The following is a 16,763-nucleotide window of genomic DNA, read 5'->3' on the forward strand; positions in this document are numbered from 1 at the left end:
TGGAGATGCCACCTGACATTTTACACCAGTTTAAGGCCCTCAATGTTGTCTATCTACATTTAAATAAAACTTCTGAGTGATGCCATTAACTAGCTTGTATAGGCTTTTTGATGATTTACACACTGTGCAAAGGCAGAATGTCAAATTCTGGACGTCAAAAACTAATCAAATCAGTCAGTGTGTGATACTCCAGGTACCTGTTATCATACACTGTGTATACAGACAATTAGCTGGCCCAATAAATAAATAAAAGCCAGTAGATGTATGCAACAGAAACCCTACCATTTTATTTTTCCAGCTTTTTGTGTGTTCACACTGGGCAGCACCTAAGCACCCACACAGCCTCTCACCCACTTCCTCCATCCCGCAGGAAAGGGGGAACAATATTAAGACCAAGAAGAAAAAACTTGTGGCTTGAGATAAAGACAGTTTAATAACCAAAAGAAAGGGAAAAAAACAACCCCAAAGTGATATAAAGGCAAGCACTGAGCATCTCCCACAAGCAGGCCAACGCCCAATCAGTCCCTGAACAATCATAGCCCACACAGATACCAAAAATCCCAACCCCCCCATCTTCCTCTACCCCAGTTTTTATTGGCAAGCACAAAGTTACATCATCTGGAACATCCCTTTGGTCAGTCCAGGTCCTCTGCCCCGGCTGTGTCCCCTCCCAGCCTACTCATTGCTTGGGCAGAGGAGCAAAAGAGCAAAGCCTCCACACTGTGCAAGCACTGCTCAGCAGCAGCTAAAACACTGGTGTGTTTTCAGCACTGTTTTGGCTACAAATCCAAAACACAGCACCAAGTTAACTCCAACCCAGCCAGACTGCTCAAGTAAGGTATCTATATATGTCAGATGTTAAGTGTGAGCAATTTTCATTACCTTCTTTCAGATTCTTCACCCACTGATCCCGGCTTTGTGCACTTGGTGCAAAAATATAAAGCGTGTTAGCATCATATACAACCTGTAGGAAAACAATAATCAAAATACATTCACCCAGTACTATTTATTTATTTATTCTGCAGGAAACAGAACAAGACAAACGACCCTTACATTTGGCAAAGTTAGTGTCCTTGCTCACAAAATGAAGAAACTGGAAAAAGGTTATTAGGGTTTATTATTCTTATATGATGCTTTAGTAGAATAAGGAAGTATTTTCTAATGGTATATTATTTTGAGAGAACTCCTCAAAATGTTTGCTTCACACTTTCCTTTGTTCATTCTTCACCAAGTGTTTTCTAGAAAAAGTTCAATTTTATTGCTACAGGTATTTCATAATCAGACATCCTTTGTCTGGCCATTTTGTAACTCCTTGTTATACTGTAAGGTGATTTTTGCCTTCTGCTTCTTCATTTCTTGTGTTGGTGGGAAGCAAGTATTGCCCTGGTAGAAAGGAGCCAGAGTCCCCTCTCTGGCAGCAGAATTCACCCTCACTCTGACTGTTCAGTCTACTGTAAGTAGGCACAGCAGACTCCCAATATAGTTTTTCTCCCCTTTAAGTACTTTGTTTTCTGTGTTTATATCTATTTAGTTCACAATGGAAGAAAATGTCACAGGTTTTATCTTTATTTTCTTATTCCTATAGAAGTTAATGGTAATTTAATGTGGAAGAATGGTGACAGGGAAAATGGGATGCCAGCTAACCCGTTTTGGAGCAAGACCAGAAAAAGGCACTTTCCAGTCAAAACTCAAGCAGAGAGGGTGTGGAAAAGAAAAGGACCTAGCGTAGGAGGCACACCTCCCAAGGAGAAGTACTGCAGAGGGAGCAGAGCTTGCTGGGAATGAGTTTTAATCACCGAGCCTGAACCACCACACCAGAGAATGGGCTCAGTATTCCAAGGTGACAATAATTTCAAGCAGGTTACATCCAAATGGCTTTGTGCTGTTGACAAGAGCACTGTAATTTATATATTCTATATTAAAGGAACATACCTGAAATGGATATTTATTTTGACAGGGAATAATACCATCACTTTTTACAACTTCTACACATTTAATCCTTGAAATATCCACAGATCCTTTCCTGTACTTTTTCTGTGAAAGAAAAGCAAAATATTATGTAAAATATAATGCATTTATCTAAAGATCTACACTGGTGAAAGTGCACAGAGGACAGTAAAATTGCTTAGTAAGAAATACCAGATCTTTCTATAGAAAGTTCCCAATCAGTTGTGATCACAGGTTTCCTCTTCTCTTTACAAAAAGTAACTTGAGTACAGATGAAGGAAGGCTTCCCTTTTGCCAATTTTAAATTATAATTAAAACTAGTGAAGAAAATAGGTGCTACTGCATCACCTCACATGCTCCCTTCACTCTGTTGCCGAAGTGCTTCCACCATTTTGCAGCTACTGCAGTGTTTAACCAATTTTCCAGAGAAACTGGGATGCTGCACAGGCAACACAAGTTCCTGCAGAGGCAGGAAGCAGAAGGTGGGGTGAAACCCATCCTTGGGCCAAACTGGCATCTGCGCTGAGGGAACTTCTTTGACCAAGGCTAACAGAAACCCAGATGAAGCAAGGTCAAAAGCACAGAGAAGATTTGGCTCGCCTAAATTAATAACAATGCAGATTTTAAAGAAGTCAAGGAGTCCCCATGATGATCAGCAGGTGCTGCCCAACAAAACAAACATTGCATGGAAACACTGTGTAGATCAACACTCTAGAGAGGAAGCTCCTTGGAAGAACAGCCAGTAACTGGAGGTAGAGCGTACTGGGCTTTACTCTAGATGTAAAAGCAAGAGGTAACGATAGTGAAGCCTACACACAAGAAGACCTTTTTAAGGAAATTTCTGTTCTGAAGGAATTGATCAAAACCATTTTCCTTTACCTGAAGCCAAAGAGGCTAAAAACAAGAGCCCAGCACAGAAATGTATAACGTTCTGTACTACATGGCAAATTGAAACACCTGAAAGATACAATTCTCAAAGCAAAATTATGATGCACCTATAGAGACTCTGTAGGGCAACCCTCTCACTTTTGGGAGAGTCAACTCCCTAATAGGAGAGGGAGTTCCTACTGGAATCCAGAACAAAACAAAATAGGCAGCAGCTCATGGCTAAACCTGAACTAACCCACATCCAAAATTCAAACTTGCCAAGCACATAGAACAAATCTAGTCCAGACTAGAGGTCATGAAAGATGGTCACTTTTCATACAGTGTGGAAATAAGTAGTAATTAGTGAATAATTCAAGATACTCCAATCCTTACTTGGCTCTTCTCTCTGAGGATGGAAATTTCAGCCCAAGTAGCAGAAGTCTGGCACAATCACAAGCAACTGAAAGCAGTCTTACAAACAGAAGCAAAGAACAAATATAGCTGTCACGCTTCCACCAACCCAGAAACACAATAGTTACTATACTACTCATGGAAAATATGGAAGTTTCATCAGCATTTAAAGTACATTTAGCACTCTGTTTCTTACGTATATTGTTACGAAAACAGGCAGAGAAAACAAAGAATTCATGCATGTCGTGGTCAGCATGCGGAAGAGTGTCAGGAACCAAGTTCAGATAAAGCTATAACTGTCATTTAACAACAGAAAAAGACAATCTTCCACAAAAAAAAAAAAACAAGCACAAAAAAGGGTTTTTTCTTTTTTAAAGGGGGGGGAGGAAGAGTGGCAAGAAAAAAGTTAGGCATTTTAATGGACTGCACTACAAAGCTGTATCATGCTTAAAAATAATCTGCACCAAGTAGGCAACCTTGGATTTTTTGATTTTAAAAAATGATAATTTTAAGTCTTCAGTTTATGTTATGGCATCCACTTACTTGAACACTGACTGCCTAAAGTAAAATATACCTTCAAGCAAATGCCTAAAACTGAGTTACTGAAGCCCGCAACACTTGGTGCAGTAGCAGAGTTTGCTTCTCTCTCCCCCTGCCACTGCATGGCAGGCCTGGCAGCTTCAGGACTGCCCGATGAGCCAAGGCAGAAGAGGAGGCTACAAACAAGATGGGCTTTTTTATGAAGCACAGAATTCAACCCTCTATATAACTGTGTTGAAGAAACCTCTCCAGATCTTTTTTTTTCCCTGCACAACATACACAGAAGAAGAAACACTTGCCACTGCTGTAACTTATATACCCAGATTTCTGGGTCCAGTGGGGTACTCATATATTGCTTGGATCCCATCTGCTGGTTAACTGATGTTGTGGAACAGACAGATTATATACATTGGGGTTTTTATCCAGAATGACAGAAATTCCTTAGAGGAATATGCTTTATTACTTCCTCTGAATCTCTTCTCTAAAACTCATTTTCAAGGAGTTTCAAGCTAATTCTGGAATTCTGGCATCCAGTCAGTGCTTACTGAGAAGAAGGATATATCAGCCAAGAGGGCAAAGGACAGCAGTCCAGCAGGATAAACAACTAACATGGGGGGGGGGGGGGGGGGGGGAGAAAATAAAGCAAACTTCTGATATACAGCATATCATCCTAGCAATCACATTTTCTTAGTCATCCCTTTGTACACTTCTGTGGTTAAAAGTGGCTTAGTTTGCTTCACCATGAGATGCTAAATTAAGTCAACTCAAATTTGACCCTCTTTACAACTCAATCCAGCAAATTCACACTGATGTCAGAGAAGATTCTTCTATTTTTGCACATTTTACAGATTAAGAAATTAATTATGGATGTACTGCTCCAGACATATTTCAGATTTAATCAGAAGCAACAGTTATTGACACCCAGCAGCCTTCAAACTGTCATGTGTGCAGCTGGGGTTTAGCTCAGCATTTCTCACTACTAAACCATGCGGTGCAGGAGCAACTCAAGAAAAATACTAAAAGGACCACTGCAATTCCTCTCTCCTGCCTACTTAGATTATTTTCCTTTATAATAGGACCTCTTGCACACCATCGCTGTGTTGCATTTATTCTACAAGCCAAATGGCTTGCTCTAGACCCAGGCATACAACATATATGAAATACAGAATCAAGAAAGAGCTCAAGCCCTGAAGTAGTTGGGAAAAAGAGGTGCAGGCATGAGCCAGCCATGGGAATAACCACCCATAACCACTCTTTCCAACAAGCGACCTTTGCTACAAAGAGACAAAATCAGTACAATGACTAATTATGCGGTCAAACCATAGGACGCAGAGCAACATTTTTCACAGTTGTTTTTGGAGATGGAAGGTTCCTAATGTAATAGAAAAAGGTTAGATTTACTGCAGAACTGGTAGTATTTCATCAGCACATTCACTGATGCTTTCTGAACTGAGCACAAGTATTCACAGACGATTTGGAAAAAACTACAGGCCAGTGAACCCAGGGCACCTGTTAAAACTGGTCCACCTTTTTCTGAAGATATAATGTCTGTAGAGGGAGGCCTGGAGAAGGAAACATGGTTCAAGCAACAATAAATGTATAAAAATACTATATGCCAATAAGGACAACAAATAGATAAAAACATGTGCTTCAAAGTCATGCTAAAGGTTGGGTTTCGTTGTTGCTGTTTTTCTTTTTTTAATGTATCTGCTTGCTGAAAATAACAAAGTCATAGTAAAGTCATTCTGAAAATGACTACACAGAAACTACTATACAAAGCTTCTCATAATGCAAAATGCCACCTGTATTTCATACTTCCCTATGCTTCAAAAACTTGATTTACTGCTTTATGAAACCTTGCTCCTTGTTCACAATGAGGATGGCCAGTCCAGGCAGCAAGTTGTTTCCACCCAATGCAAAAATAACAAGCTATGCCTCTTACTTCACATATAAGGCAGCAACATGAAGAAGTTATAGTACTAGACCTACGTTGTCAGATGCAGAACAAATATACAATTACAAAATTTCTTTAAAAAAATATCTTGGAATACAGGAAGACAAGAAATACGCAAGTTTAGATAAGTATACAATCTAACAGCTCATCCTCTCACCACTTGGAATTACTCTTCTACTAAATACAGTTGCTTTACAGCTTAAGAAAGCCGTATTCTAAGTATCAGATAAATTGTTTCTTCAGTGTTTTTCCTCTTTGCTGATGAAAATACTGTTCTGCTTACCCTCAGAAAAGCATGGGTTGGGGGATTAAACAACACTTTCTTTTTCCATTCAGAAAAACTGCCTCAATAAAAGCATGCAGAAGACAGCCTGGCCATCAAGAAATAGCTAGAGCTTGTCTTTCCATGCTGTCTCTCTTTACTGTTCATGCTGTTTCTTTCTCCTATGCTTATCCCCACATATGAAATCCTGAAGTCATCAGCACGTGACCAATGGAACTTGCATTCTCAAAAGTATAGAAGGTCTCAGAATTACTGATGTCTCCTTTTATGGAGCTGCTCTGCAACTTAAAGCCTCAGAAAGGCCTGGCTGATGCAATACCCCTCATAGAGAACTTTGGTAGAATATGCTCCAGAGCCAAATGTAAGGGTGTTTTTACTTTTGGTTTTGTTTTGGTTTCTAAATAGCATTGCCATTTAGAAATAAGAAGCACTGATACTGCTATAGCTCCCTCTTGAAGCATTTTCAACCAAGCAATTACTGATTATGCAAATATAATTACTGTAGCTAGGCATTAGATAACCACATTTTCCATACCCTTATTTTCCAGTATTGGAAAATGCCCTGCCTCCTTTCAGTTATGTTTTTCAATTATTATTATAAGGAAAGCAAGTATCAAGCATTCCTTTCATCTTTCCAAAATGGCTAGAATCAAGATAAAAAGCAAGGGGTGATCACTATTCTGATCTAGTCTGATCTGATCCAAGATCTGGCTCTCCTTCTCCCTTGTTTGTATTCAACTCCATCCTGCAAAATAGGAAACCAAGGATATTTTAGCATGGTCTGGCTGCTCCACAGATGTCAACCACCAGCACTGGAGAGACCAAAGAGCATAAAAAGAAACTTTACATAGCACCACTCATGCAACTTCCTAACCATGACTACATTACATTATCTATAATTTACTTTTTGTCTGCAATTGAGAGGCAGTCAGTCATACGTACACACTTACAGTTATGATACATTGATGCAAACACATATGGCAGCAAAAGACATGGAGCTGTTGGAGCAAGTCCAGCAGAGGGCCACGAGGGTGATCAGGGGACTGGAGCACCATATGAAGACAGGCTGAGAAAGCTGGGGTTGCTCAGCCTGGGGAAGAGAAGGTTGCATGGAGACCTCATAGCAGCCTTCCAGTATCTGAAGGGGGCCTATAGGGATGCTGGAGAGGGACTCTTCATTAGAGATTGTAGTGACAGGACAAGGGGTAACGGGTTAAAACTTAAACAGGGGAAGTTCAGGTTAGATAGAAGGAAGTTGTTCTTTACTGTAAGGGTGGTGAGGCACTGGAATGGGCTGCCCAGGGAAGTTGTGAATGCTCCATCCCTGGCAGTGTTCAAGGCCAGTTTGGACAGATCCTTGGGAGACATGGTTTAGTGTGAGGTGTCCCTTCCCATGGCAGGGGAGTTGGAACTGGATGGTCTTAAGGCCCTTTCCAACCCTAACTATTCTTACTGCAACATAACCAACTTCATTTATAATTCAAGTTTATTTATGACTGCTCTTTTCAAGTGAGCATCTATTAAGCTGCCTCCATTCACATGCGCAACTTTAAGTTATTTCTGTAATTTGAACAGCTCTCACTTGCACCTGCTCAAAATTTCCCCAGCGGTGGTTCCTGCCATCTAAAAAAAAAAGTATTTTAAAAAATAATTTTCCTGAAGCTGGGAGGAGGTGTGGAACAGGAACAAACTAAGCAGGAAGAATGGAGCTTAGTGGTCCCCAGTGACAACATCTACTGCTTTTTAGTAGATTTTCTAACCAGACCCTCTCCATGAGGGTTTTCCTCATTAAGTCTCCCAGCTGCTTGACTCTTGACTGATTTTTACTTCTCCCACAGTTTTTCTGGGGCTTTGCTGCAGAACAGGCTCGCTCAACCACTTCAATGAGCTTTAAGTGCAGTTGTATTTTGGACAATTAATTCCTACTGTTTGAACTACCTAAACCAAAACTGATTCCTTACTGTACCAGCTCTGAGCAGTGGCTACCTACAGACTTAAGTCAACCCTCCTCTTCCCAGACTACCATACAGAAGAGGTGTAAGCAACTAATCCACTGTAAAACTTTTTCTGGTTATTGTAATGTCTCATCAATACTTTGCACCATGCCTCTACTCACTTGTTGGCACATCTTGTGCTTTCATAAGCAGCTCCTCAGAAAGGTTGGGGTTTTGCTGCAAGCATTCTCTGCCATTGTGGGGGGCTAGCAGCTATCACAAAGTAATTAAATCAATATAAATATAAACACAGCTTATATAATTTTTACATCTTTTATTTACTTCAAGCAAGACTCAGCTTCCTACAGTGCTCTTTCTCATCAGAGATGGTGTCCTGAATTCAGCAGGGTTTTCTCACAGTTCCATTACTCTAGTTGAGCTGAGAGATCTGTATATAGGAATAACAACGCTGGTGTTATATCAACAAAGATGTTGAAGTTTGTTCGACAAACTATAACCTGAAGAGAATCCATTGGTCAATCATCTACAGATTACCAAGTCACTTGCTAATTCTTTCTTGCATTCTATGTAATCAAATGCAAAGAAGTTAAAATTAACTATTAATGGAGCTAACCTATAGAAGCAATGGTTGTGGCCATTACAGAAGTATTATACAATTCAAAAAGGTCAATATTCATATTCTGAGTTAGCATTTAAATATAGCTCTTGGAGCTTGGAAACCCCTCTTAGTCCATCATGTATTTTTACTCTTTAGTTTCTCAGAAGAGGTACAAACAGTATTTTCTATCCAGATTAATGTGACAGGCATCAGTCTAGGTGGGGTAACTTGTAAATATATCATTGTACTTGCTCAGCGATATAACTTATACCAAAAATCACTGTTTCAAGTTAATTACTACATCTTTAATTTCATATATATGAAAATAAACACAAGAGTATCTGTGTTTTAAATAACCCATCTAACCTGACTGCACTTCAAAAAATTTATTCATTCTTTTTATGACAGAGCTGGGGGAGAGGGAAAGTGTGTTTAATTCCATTAAAAATTCTTAAACAGTAAGAGCTGGAAAAAAGAAGTTAAAAAAAAAAAGAAAAAAGTATCTATCTACCTAAAGCCACCACCTCTCTTATAGACAGAGCTGTGATGGTACATCCCCAGTCACTACAGCTAGGGACTTCTGCATGGTTCATGTGAAAGTATATAGAATCATTGAATCATAGAATAGTTAGGGTTGGAAAGGACCTTAAAATCATCTAGTTCCAACCCCCCTGCCATAGGCAAGGACACCTCACACTAAAACCATGTCTCCTAAAGTCTCTGTCCAAACTGGCCTTGAACACTGCCAGGGATGGAGCATTCACAGCTTCCTTGGGCAACCCATTCCAGTGCCTCACCACCCTTACAGTAAAGAACTTCTTCCTTCTATCTAATCTAAACATCACCTGTTTAAGTTTTAACCTGTTACCCCTTGTCCTGTCACTACAGTCCCTAATGAAAAGTCCCTCTCCAGCATCCTTATAGGCCCCCTTCAGATACTGGAAGGCTGCTGTGAGGTCTCCACACAGCCTTCTCTTCTCCAGGCTGAACAGCCCCAACTTTCTCAGCCTGTCTTAATACAGGAGGTGCTCCAGTTCCCTGACCGACCTCATGGCCCTTCTCTGGACTTGTTCCAACAGTTCCATATATCCACTTTGATTTCCTAGAGGAGAAACAGCAGCCAGCTCACTGTCCTCTTCCAGGTCTAGCCAGAATAAAGTTATTATGCAAATGTGCAAGTATTATATTAAAGCCCCAGCATTGTTCCCTATGACCTGGAACAAAGAAGGCTCTGCTGATCTACTCATTTCAGAAGCTATTTATCTTGCATTAAAAAAAAGACTAATCAGTGATCAGAAGCATTATAATACTAAATTGTTCATTCATTTATATAAAGAATTAAATCACCTATGGAACGACTAAGGAAGAAACCAACTTAAAAATAATAAAGAATAAGCCATATGAATGAACAACAGTAGAATCGATACACATTAATCTTCAGACAAGTAAGTAGCATAGCTTTTTGGAACTCTATAATGTCACTATGCTCCAAAGGAAGCATTTGCACAACATTAGTGTTGCAATAAAGCTACACAATCTTACCCTGAAACTTGCAGCTTCAGAGTGGGCCCCAGAGCTTTTAGAGTTATTTTCCCTTCCTTAAAATATCACCACGGTAATTTCAGTAGCTTCTGTCTCCCCTCTATTCAAATTATAAGAATCAAACGCAACTCTTGCAGAAGAACTCTTTTTTTCTTAGGAAGAGACTTTCAAAATTTGTGACCCCAAGAAAACTCAAGTTTTTATTCTGTTTTTCTCATCTATATCCTGGTTGAGTTTTGTTAGTTCTAAGAGTTCTCCTGTTTATGCAAGACAGTTTTTACACAAGTCTGATCCTGATGGCAAATACCACTACTGCCAGTGAAGACAAGAGCACTCTGCACCTCCCAAGATCAGCTCATGGGAAAGTGCCTTCTATTTGACTCCACAAAAGCATACTTATAAATAAAACTCTTAAACGTTTTCCCTCTGCATCTATTTCTTGCCGTCTTTGTAGAAGCAAATGGCATATTAATAAACAGGCAAGTGCTGTGCCTACCCCCAGTATCCTCTGTGAGGCCCCTCCAGAGCTAATGGGTATTGCAGCACAGACTCTCCCTCCCATTTTATCCTTCCTCTAACACCACAGACCCCCATTCACCCACGCACACACAGAGGTAACCACAAGGATCGGGACTTAGCCTATACATTTTGAAAATGCAACACCCAATATAAACTATTTATTGCTGTAAACGATGATCAATACAGTGAACATGAGCAAGCAATAAAGACGCTAAAGCTTAAAAAGATTTCACATTCATAAGCTGACAGTCGGCTTCATACTTTAGGTCACTTCAAGCTGCTGTGGGCTGGAAAGTTTAATGTGAGCATGCTGTGCCACACGTGGGAGGACACTAACCAAACCACAGACACCAGCAAACTTTCAAACTAAAGAGTGTCGCTGCTAAAACAGACAAAAAGAGAGAAATGTGAAAGGGAACATTCCACAGCTCCAGCAGATATGAGGATGCTAACAGTCCGCACACTGATAACAATTCATACCATTATGACCAAATCTGTGCCAGCTTTGTGGGAGCTGTGTACTCAGGAGAAACATCGATGTGGAAATTTTCAAACCAACAAACTAACAGGACATCTCACTTGCACAAACTAGGTCCTTTCAACTACTCCAGTGACGAGAAGCACTTTAACACCTACATTCATTATCTTGCCTTCATCTCAACGAATTTCCCTTGCCTAAAATGCCATCCAGAGGAAAAAAAACTCTAGTCTGATGACATCTTCAGTTCAGGTGAAATACTCTGTCAGCATGAGCTGACTGAAACCTGCCTGAAGTACCTTACCTGCTATCAGTCATTCTCTAACACAGCAGTAAGCCTGCTCCAGTCAGTGCCAGTCTGCCCTAATATCTCCTCCCAGTTCAGAGACATCTGACTATGCATTGAGAAAGAATTCATGAGCGCAAAGGTTAGAGGCACACAAGGAGAAAGAAGATAAACCAAGAGTACTTGGTGGACCACTCTGGTGGTCGCAGTAGCTTGAATGCTATTTCTGCGTGGTTTGTCATGTTGGCTAACTCAAGAGATACTGAATAAAAGTGCTAAGCCACTCTGCACAAGGAGTGTGTAGGACACCAGGCATACTGTTAGAGCTGTAAAGTGAATACTCCTTTCCATTACAACTGCTCACCTGAGATTTCCAATTTCAGTGATAAGGTGGACTCGCAGATAAACTCTAAGGTTTGATTTTCCAAACAAGTCAGCTAAAAGCCTGAATGCACCACATGTTTGGAAACAAACTCCAGAGCATTTTAAGTTGAATATGCAAGATACAAGCCCATTTTTGACAGAAAACGGCCAATTGTAACTTAACATATGCATGGCCCTAAGTATTTCCACAAATGCCTCCTTGGATTTCAAACTGTGCTCCTTTCAGGATTAAAAAAAAAAAAAAGAAAGAAAAAAAACAGTAATTTGGAAAAAGTCATGCTAAATTTTTGCAGGTAAAAAGTACAAAAAACCATTCTAAATGAGTTTGATATTTTTAGTGTTGTTACTGCATTAAACATTTAATTTTCAGACAAGCAGATTTACTTCAAAATTGCTTAACTTTGCTTATTAATTTCCTACAGATTAACATTTTCCGATTTCCTAGAATAAATTAATTCAGAAAAACAAACAGACACGTACCTGGGTATGCTGAGCTTTCAAACCACACAAAATTGGAAAGAGGCTTCCTAATAAAATATTTCACCCTAGAGTTTCCTCACTAGACCTCTACATGCTTTTGCTATACAACCAGACTACCTGGAGAAGTTACACTGCAATCAATGACTCCAGATGACACCAGTAAGCATAGTGCAGGAGTCCTCAAGAGAAAGGGCCAATTTCAGCAAACAGGCCTACTACCTCCCACTTCCAAGTTGCCGTAGTTACTACTGTCCATGTAAATCTGTGTAAAGCTAGCTCAGTAAGCCTACAGTACCTATTTGAGAACCCTGTACATAGCTCGAATCTGACTGTAGCATATTCAGTTTTATAGTACATCTCCATATTCAGAACAGGAAGATATTTTACTTCTTCCTGATTTTTATACACTCCTGATCAGTACTCTCTGCTTGGATAGTGATTCAGTTATGTCTTACTACAATGAATTTTTGTCTTCACTACAAACAATACATTAAGATCTTGTTAGCCACTACTGCAACATCAAGGAAAAAACACAGAACATATTCTTCCCAACAATTAAGCTGATAAACTGTTAAAGGCTTCATGAAACATAAAGCATTAACTCAGCCTTTTCTATTGTTATAATTATTGTTAGCCCAATATTGCACAATAATACAATAATGGCATTTCCCTAACACTTACTAAGTAACAGAATTTATGCTTCAAAAAGCCAAATCCAGAAGCCAACTCACTTTAAACCGGATATTTGTCTTTTCTGACAACATTAAAAATTCATCTCCAGGCTGCTTAAACCAAGTCAGTTCCTGATGTATCTTTATTTGCAAACTTTTTAATGCCCATCTTCTTAACCAGCATCAATACACCTTCTGGATTTTTTTACCAAACAGCATGATGCCCAGAAGAAGCTAAGCCATAAAATCCAAGGTTCTATTGGCTTCCTACAAAAAATAAGTTTTTCATGACATTACTTATAATTGTAGAACTTTGCGCAGGTGACTTAAACCAGGACTTTCCTTCCTGAGGTTTCTATGCTTTGAAACCAGTCTTAAAATTGAGCCTCATCACTGATTCTGTAGATCACACACTTCCTCCATGACCTACAGTTCAGCAATATTTCTACGTGCAGAAGCTACACTTCTCATGGCAGCAGTGCAGCTCCAGCTTCACTGTAGGCACTCTGTACCATGACAGGGTGCCTGAGCTGCTTGGAAACACATATAAAAAGATTTAAATAGGTTATAAGCAAGTTTAAACAAGATTTTACTCTGTTGCTGGCAGTCATGTTTATTAGATGATTGTGTAATGCTGCAGGTAGGTATATGGCACTTTGTCAAGACAGGACATAAGAAAAAAAATAGAGAAAAGCACTTCTATAATGTGCAGTTTCTGGTCAAAGAGCAAGCAATCCCCCCCACCACCACCACTGACTGCACAGTGCAGGGTCAATTACATCTCTCAGTAGAATTTACAAGAACAACGTTTTCTATGGTTGACTGCTTTCTGTTGTTATAAATGTTCCACTTCTGTCACCAGACACACCAAGTACCTAATTCTGTCACCTTATTTACAATCCCAACTTGCCCACGCTTTGAGAATTGACTAATCTGGTTTACGAGATCTATTTTAACCTTGTTTTTAAAAAGAAGAGGTAGGATTGTTCACGTGACCACAAACAAGGCTCTTCGTGAACCCACTCTATGGCATTCCCATAGAAGTTAAAATGGAAAAAAAAAACCTACAAGACTTCAGTTTGGCCAACAACCACACTGGGAATTATACACTTGCCTAGAGGAGCAGAACTCAGCCATCCTTGGCAGACTGCTACCATGGCAGTTATATGATTAATGTGAGGGTGTGGGATCCTCTTGGCTTGGGATTTCCATGTTTATCTTACCAATCTAGACTTTGAGTATTGCCAAACCTGAAATAAGATCAGTCCATGCCTACCCTTTCATCTGTCACATCTTTAAATTCTATCAACATACACAGTAGTTATAGTTATTTCAGCAATAAGCCTCCAACTATCCAGAGGGGCCAGAATCATTTCTATCCCTAATCATTTTTATTTTTATATAAATCTACAATCGACAACTGTCTTACTGCAAATACAAATTTACAACCACCATCACTGGCTTAAAAAAGAACCCATCCAACCAAATAATAACCAAACAACTGATAAAACCCGCAAACTTTTTCCATTTCAGTTGCCCAGTGACACAAAGGAATAAGTATTTCTGTGTCACAGAGATCTTAGTCACACAGTATTTTTTTTCCCCAAATAGAGACCAAGTACTGCTGACAAAAATCCCCAGTGTGCCCCTCTAAGATCAAAGCTCATTATTTTCAGACAATACTGCTAATAAACTAGAATCACAGAATATTAGAATGCTGATTAATGTTTATAACAATCTGAAGTGGGAGGAACAGTGAACATGAGAAGAGTTTGAGGTTGGAGCCAGTTTAACAACCTTCTGCTGTCAGCAGTCAGAGCATCCTGTCCTCCACTACCTGGCACCGGCCCCAGTGCTTGTCAGATCCTGCACCAAGCTACACAGCTTGCTATCCCAGCAGAACACTAATCCAGCCAAAATAAACCCAATCTTTCCGCTGATTAGCAAGTTTTTCTCAGAGCAGTACGGACTCCAAGTATCAGAACCAATGTAAGTGGATGTGGAAGGCCTGCAAGGCTAGGACATGGAAGAGACAGATGTGTCAGTTTCAGCAGCAAACTGGTGGGGTAGCATAGGTGTAATGTGTATTTTCAACCCAACTGTCCTTACCTTAGGCTGGAGCATTTTATGAAGTAAATGTACTACGGGCAGCCCTGCTCCATCTCAGTGCCAATAAAACTGAATTTTAGCCCCCTCTCAGATAAACCTCCTTGAAGAGTATTTTAGCCAGAGAACATTACCTGCAGGGGAAAGGGAAAGCTGGAAGCCGTAACTTCTTAAATGCCAACAACTAGACCTGCAAAACCTGTTAGTGACAGTTCTATTTGACCTGAATGTCAGGTGACACAGAATAAGCATGCCAGACATGTTTCAGATGCCTTCTTAGTGTCATGTGTGTCCCTCCCCCTCCACCCCCCTCTCCCCATTTATTTTCTGGGGGTGAAAGCATTAAAGGAAGGGGAAAAAAAAATAAAAAACAAAAAAACAAACCACCAAAAACCCACAAAGAATAAATCCCCACCAGAATTCTAAAACAAATCCATATTTTAACTCCACAGTCAGCAAAAATACACAAACACCTATTCTAAGGCAGACTGGAAACTGGCATAACAGCTGGACTCAGAGGCTGACAGTCAGTGGCACACAGTCTAGCCATAGGCCTGTAACTACCACCCCCATCACTAAAGACCTGACAGGGCAGTCTGGGGACAGGCGATTTTGATGAAACTGAGTCTGGAGCTCATTTGAAAAACATGCTGGTCTGAGGATTTGCCCAGTTTACACTACTGACTTCTGGTGTAACTGAACTTACACAGGAAGTGGTAACAGGGACAGGTTGTTTGTGCCATCAAAGATAAACTGCTTCCAGCTTCATTTCAGTCACTAGGTTGCATGATCCACTCTAATGGATCTCATCTCTAATGACTTGTTCTGCAATGCACAGCTCCTGTCAAATGCTGTCCTCTTTGAATTCAGTCAATTCCTATATGTGAAAGTAATGGCTTTCACAGTAAACATGGCTACAAGCAACTACAATTTTAAGTTTTTCTTCCATTTTCCCCACTTTGTGATCTTTTATGTCTCTAGAGAGAGTAAGAAATCAGTTTTGATGACCAGCTATAAAAGCTGTTTAATCTTATTTCTCGCATCTGGCCATATACTACTACTCTGATTAAGAGCCAGTTGACTATCAGATAAGTTATATACACATCTGTCAATCTGCATTATAAATAAGAGGGAAGAAACTGCAGCTCACGTTCATTGCAACCCATGGCCATTGCCCCCATCTGCTCCTGACAGCATGATAAACAATAGGAAAAAAGCCAATAGCATACAAAACCAAAAAGGAACAAAAGTCACTCTACAGTATAAACCTGTGTGTCCTACCTCAGCTCGACCTTCATAGTATGTTAGCATAGACTTTGTAAGTACAAAAAGCCTCTCTTTGTAGTTTAAGGGAGAAGTCCTCTTCTTCTGCTGCGATCTTTTAATCAAAATCTCTTGTAGGATAGTAGTCGTATTCATTTCAGCCACTTGTCAACTGTTTCTAGCCATTGAATATCAGTTCCTGTGAAGACAAGAGGAATACATCATTACAATATCTTTGAAGCATCACAGAACTGGAGATTTCTGTAGCAAAAAGAGCTTCTTTTTGCTACCTGAATGTACAGAAAGCTGGAGCTGACCCTAAGCAGCTGGAAGTTTACAGAAATTAATTATTAGACAAGAAAATTCAGGCTTTGCTCAGCTGAGGGCTGCACTGGCACATTCCCAGGAAGCCAAAAGCTGCACATGACCAGCGTGAAGTAAGGGACACTGCAGCCTACATCACAGAAAACAGGGGTGAG

The 16,763-nt window shown here is 40.0% G+C and overlaps 1 protein-coding gene across 1 annotated transcript in view; it reads right to left on the reverse strand.

Annotated features, from left to right (window-relative positions):
- TEC (tec protein tyrosine kinase) overlaps positions 1 to 16,559 on the reverse strand; it is a 31,969-nt gene extending 15,410 nt beyond the window's left edge. Inside the window, exons 1-3 of the mRNA XM_061472071.1 lie at positions 16,303 to 16,559; positions 1,933 to 2,034; positions 883 to 964 (exon numbers count right to left, since the gene is read on the reverse strand). Of these exons, the coding sequence (XP_061328055.1) occupies positions 883 to 964; positions 1,933 to 2,034; positions 16,303 to 16,440 (322 nt within the window). The 5' untranslated portion in view covers positions 16,441 to 16,559. The remainder of the gene's footprint in view (positions 1 to 882; positions 965 to 1,932; positions 2,035 to 16,302) is intronic.
- Between the last annotated feature and the right edge of the window lie 204 nt (positions 16,560 to 16,763).

The sequence above is a fragment of the Pezoporus flaviventris genome, unplaced genomic scaffold, assembly GCF_033815535.1.
Source record: "Pezoporus flaviventris isolate CSIRO_AGI_PZ_B2104156 unplaced genomic scaffold, CSIRO_AGI_Pfla_v1 ptg000002l, whole genome shotgun sequence".
Classification (NCBI taxonomy): domain Eukaryota; kingdom Metazoa; phylum Chordata; class Aves; order Psittaciformes; family Psittacidae; genus Pezoporus; species Pezoporus flaviventris.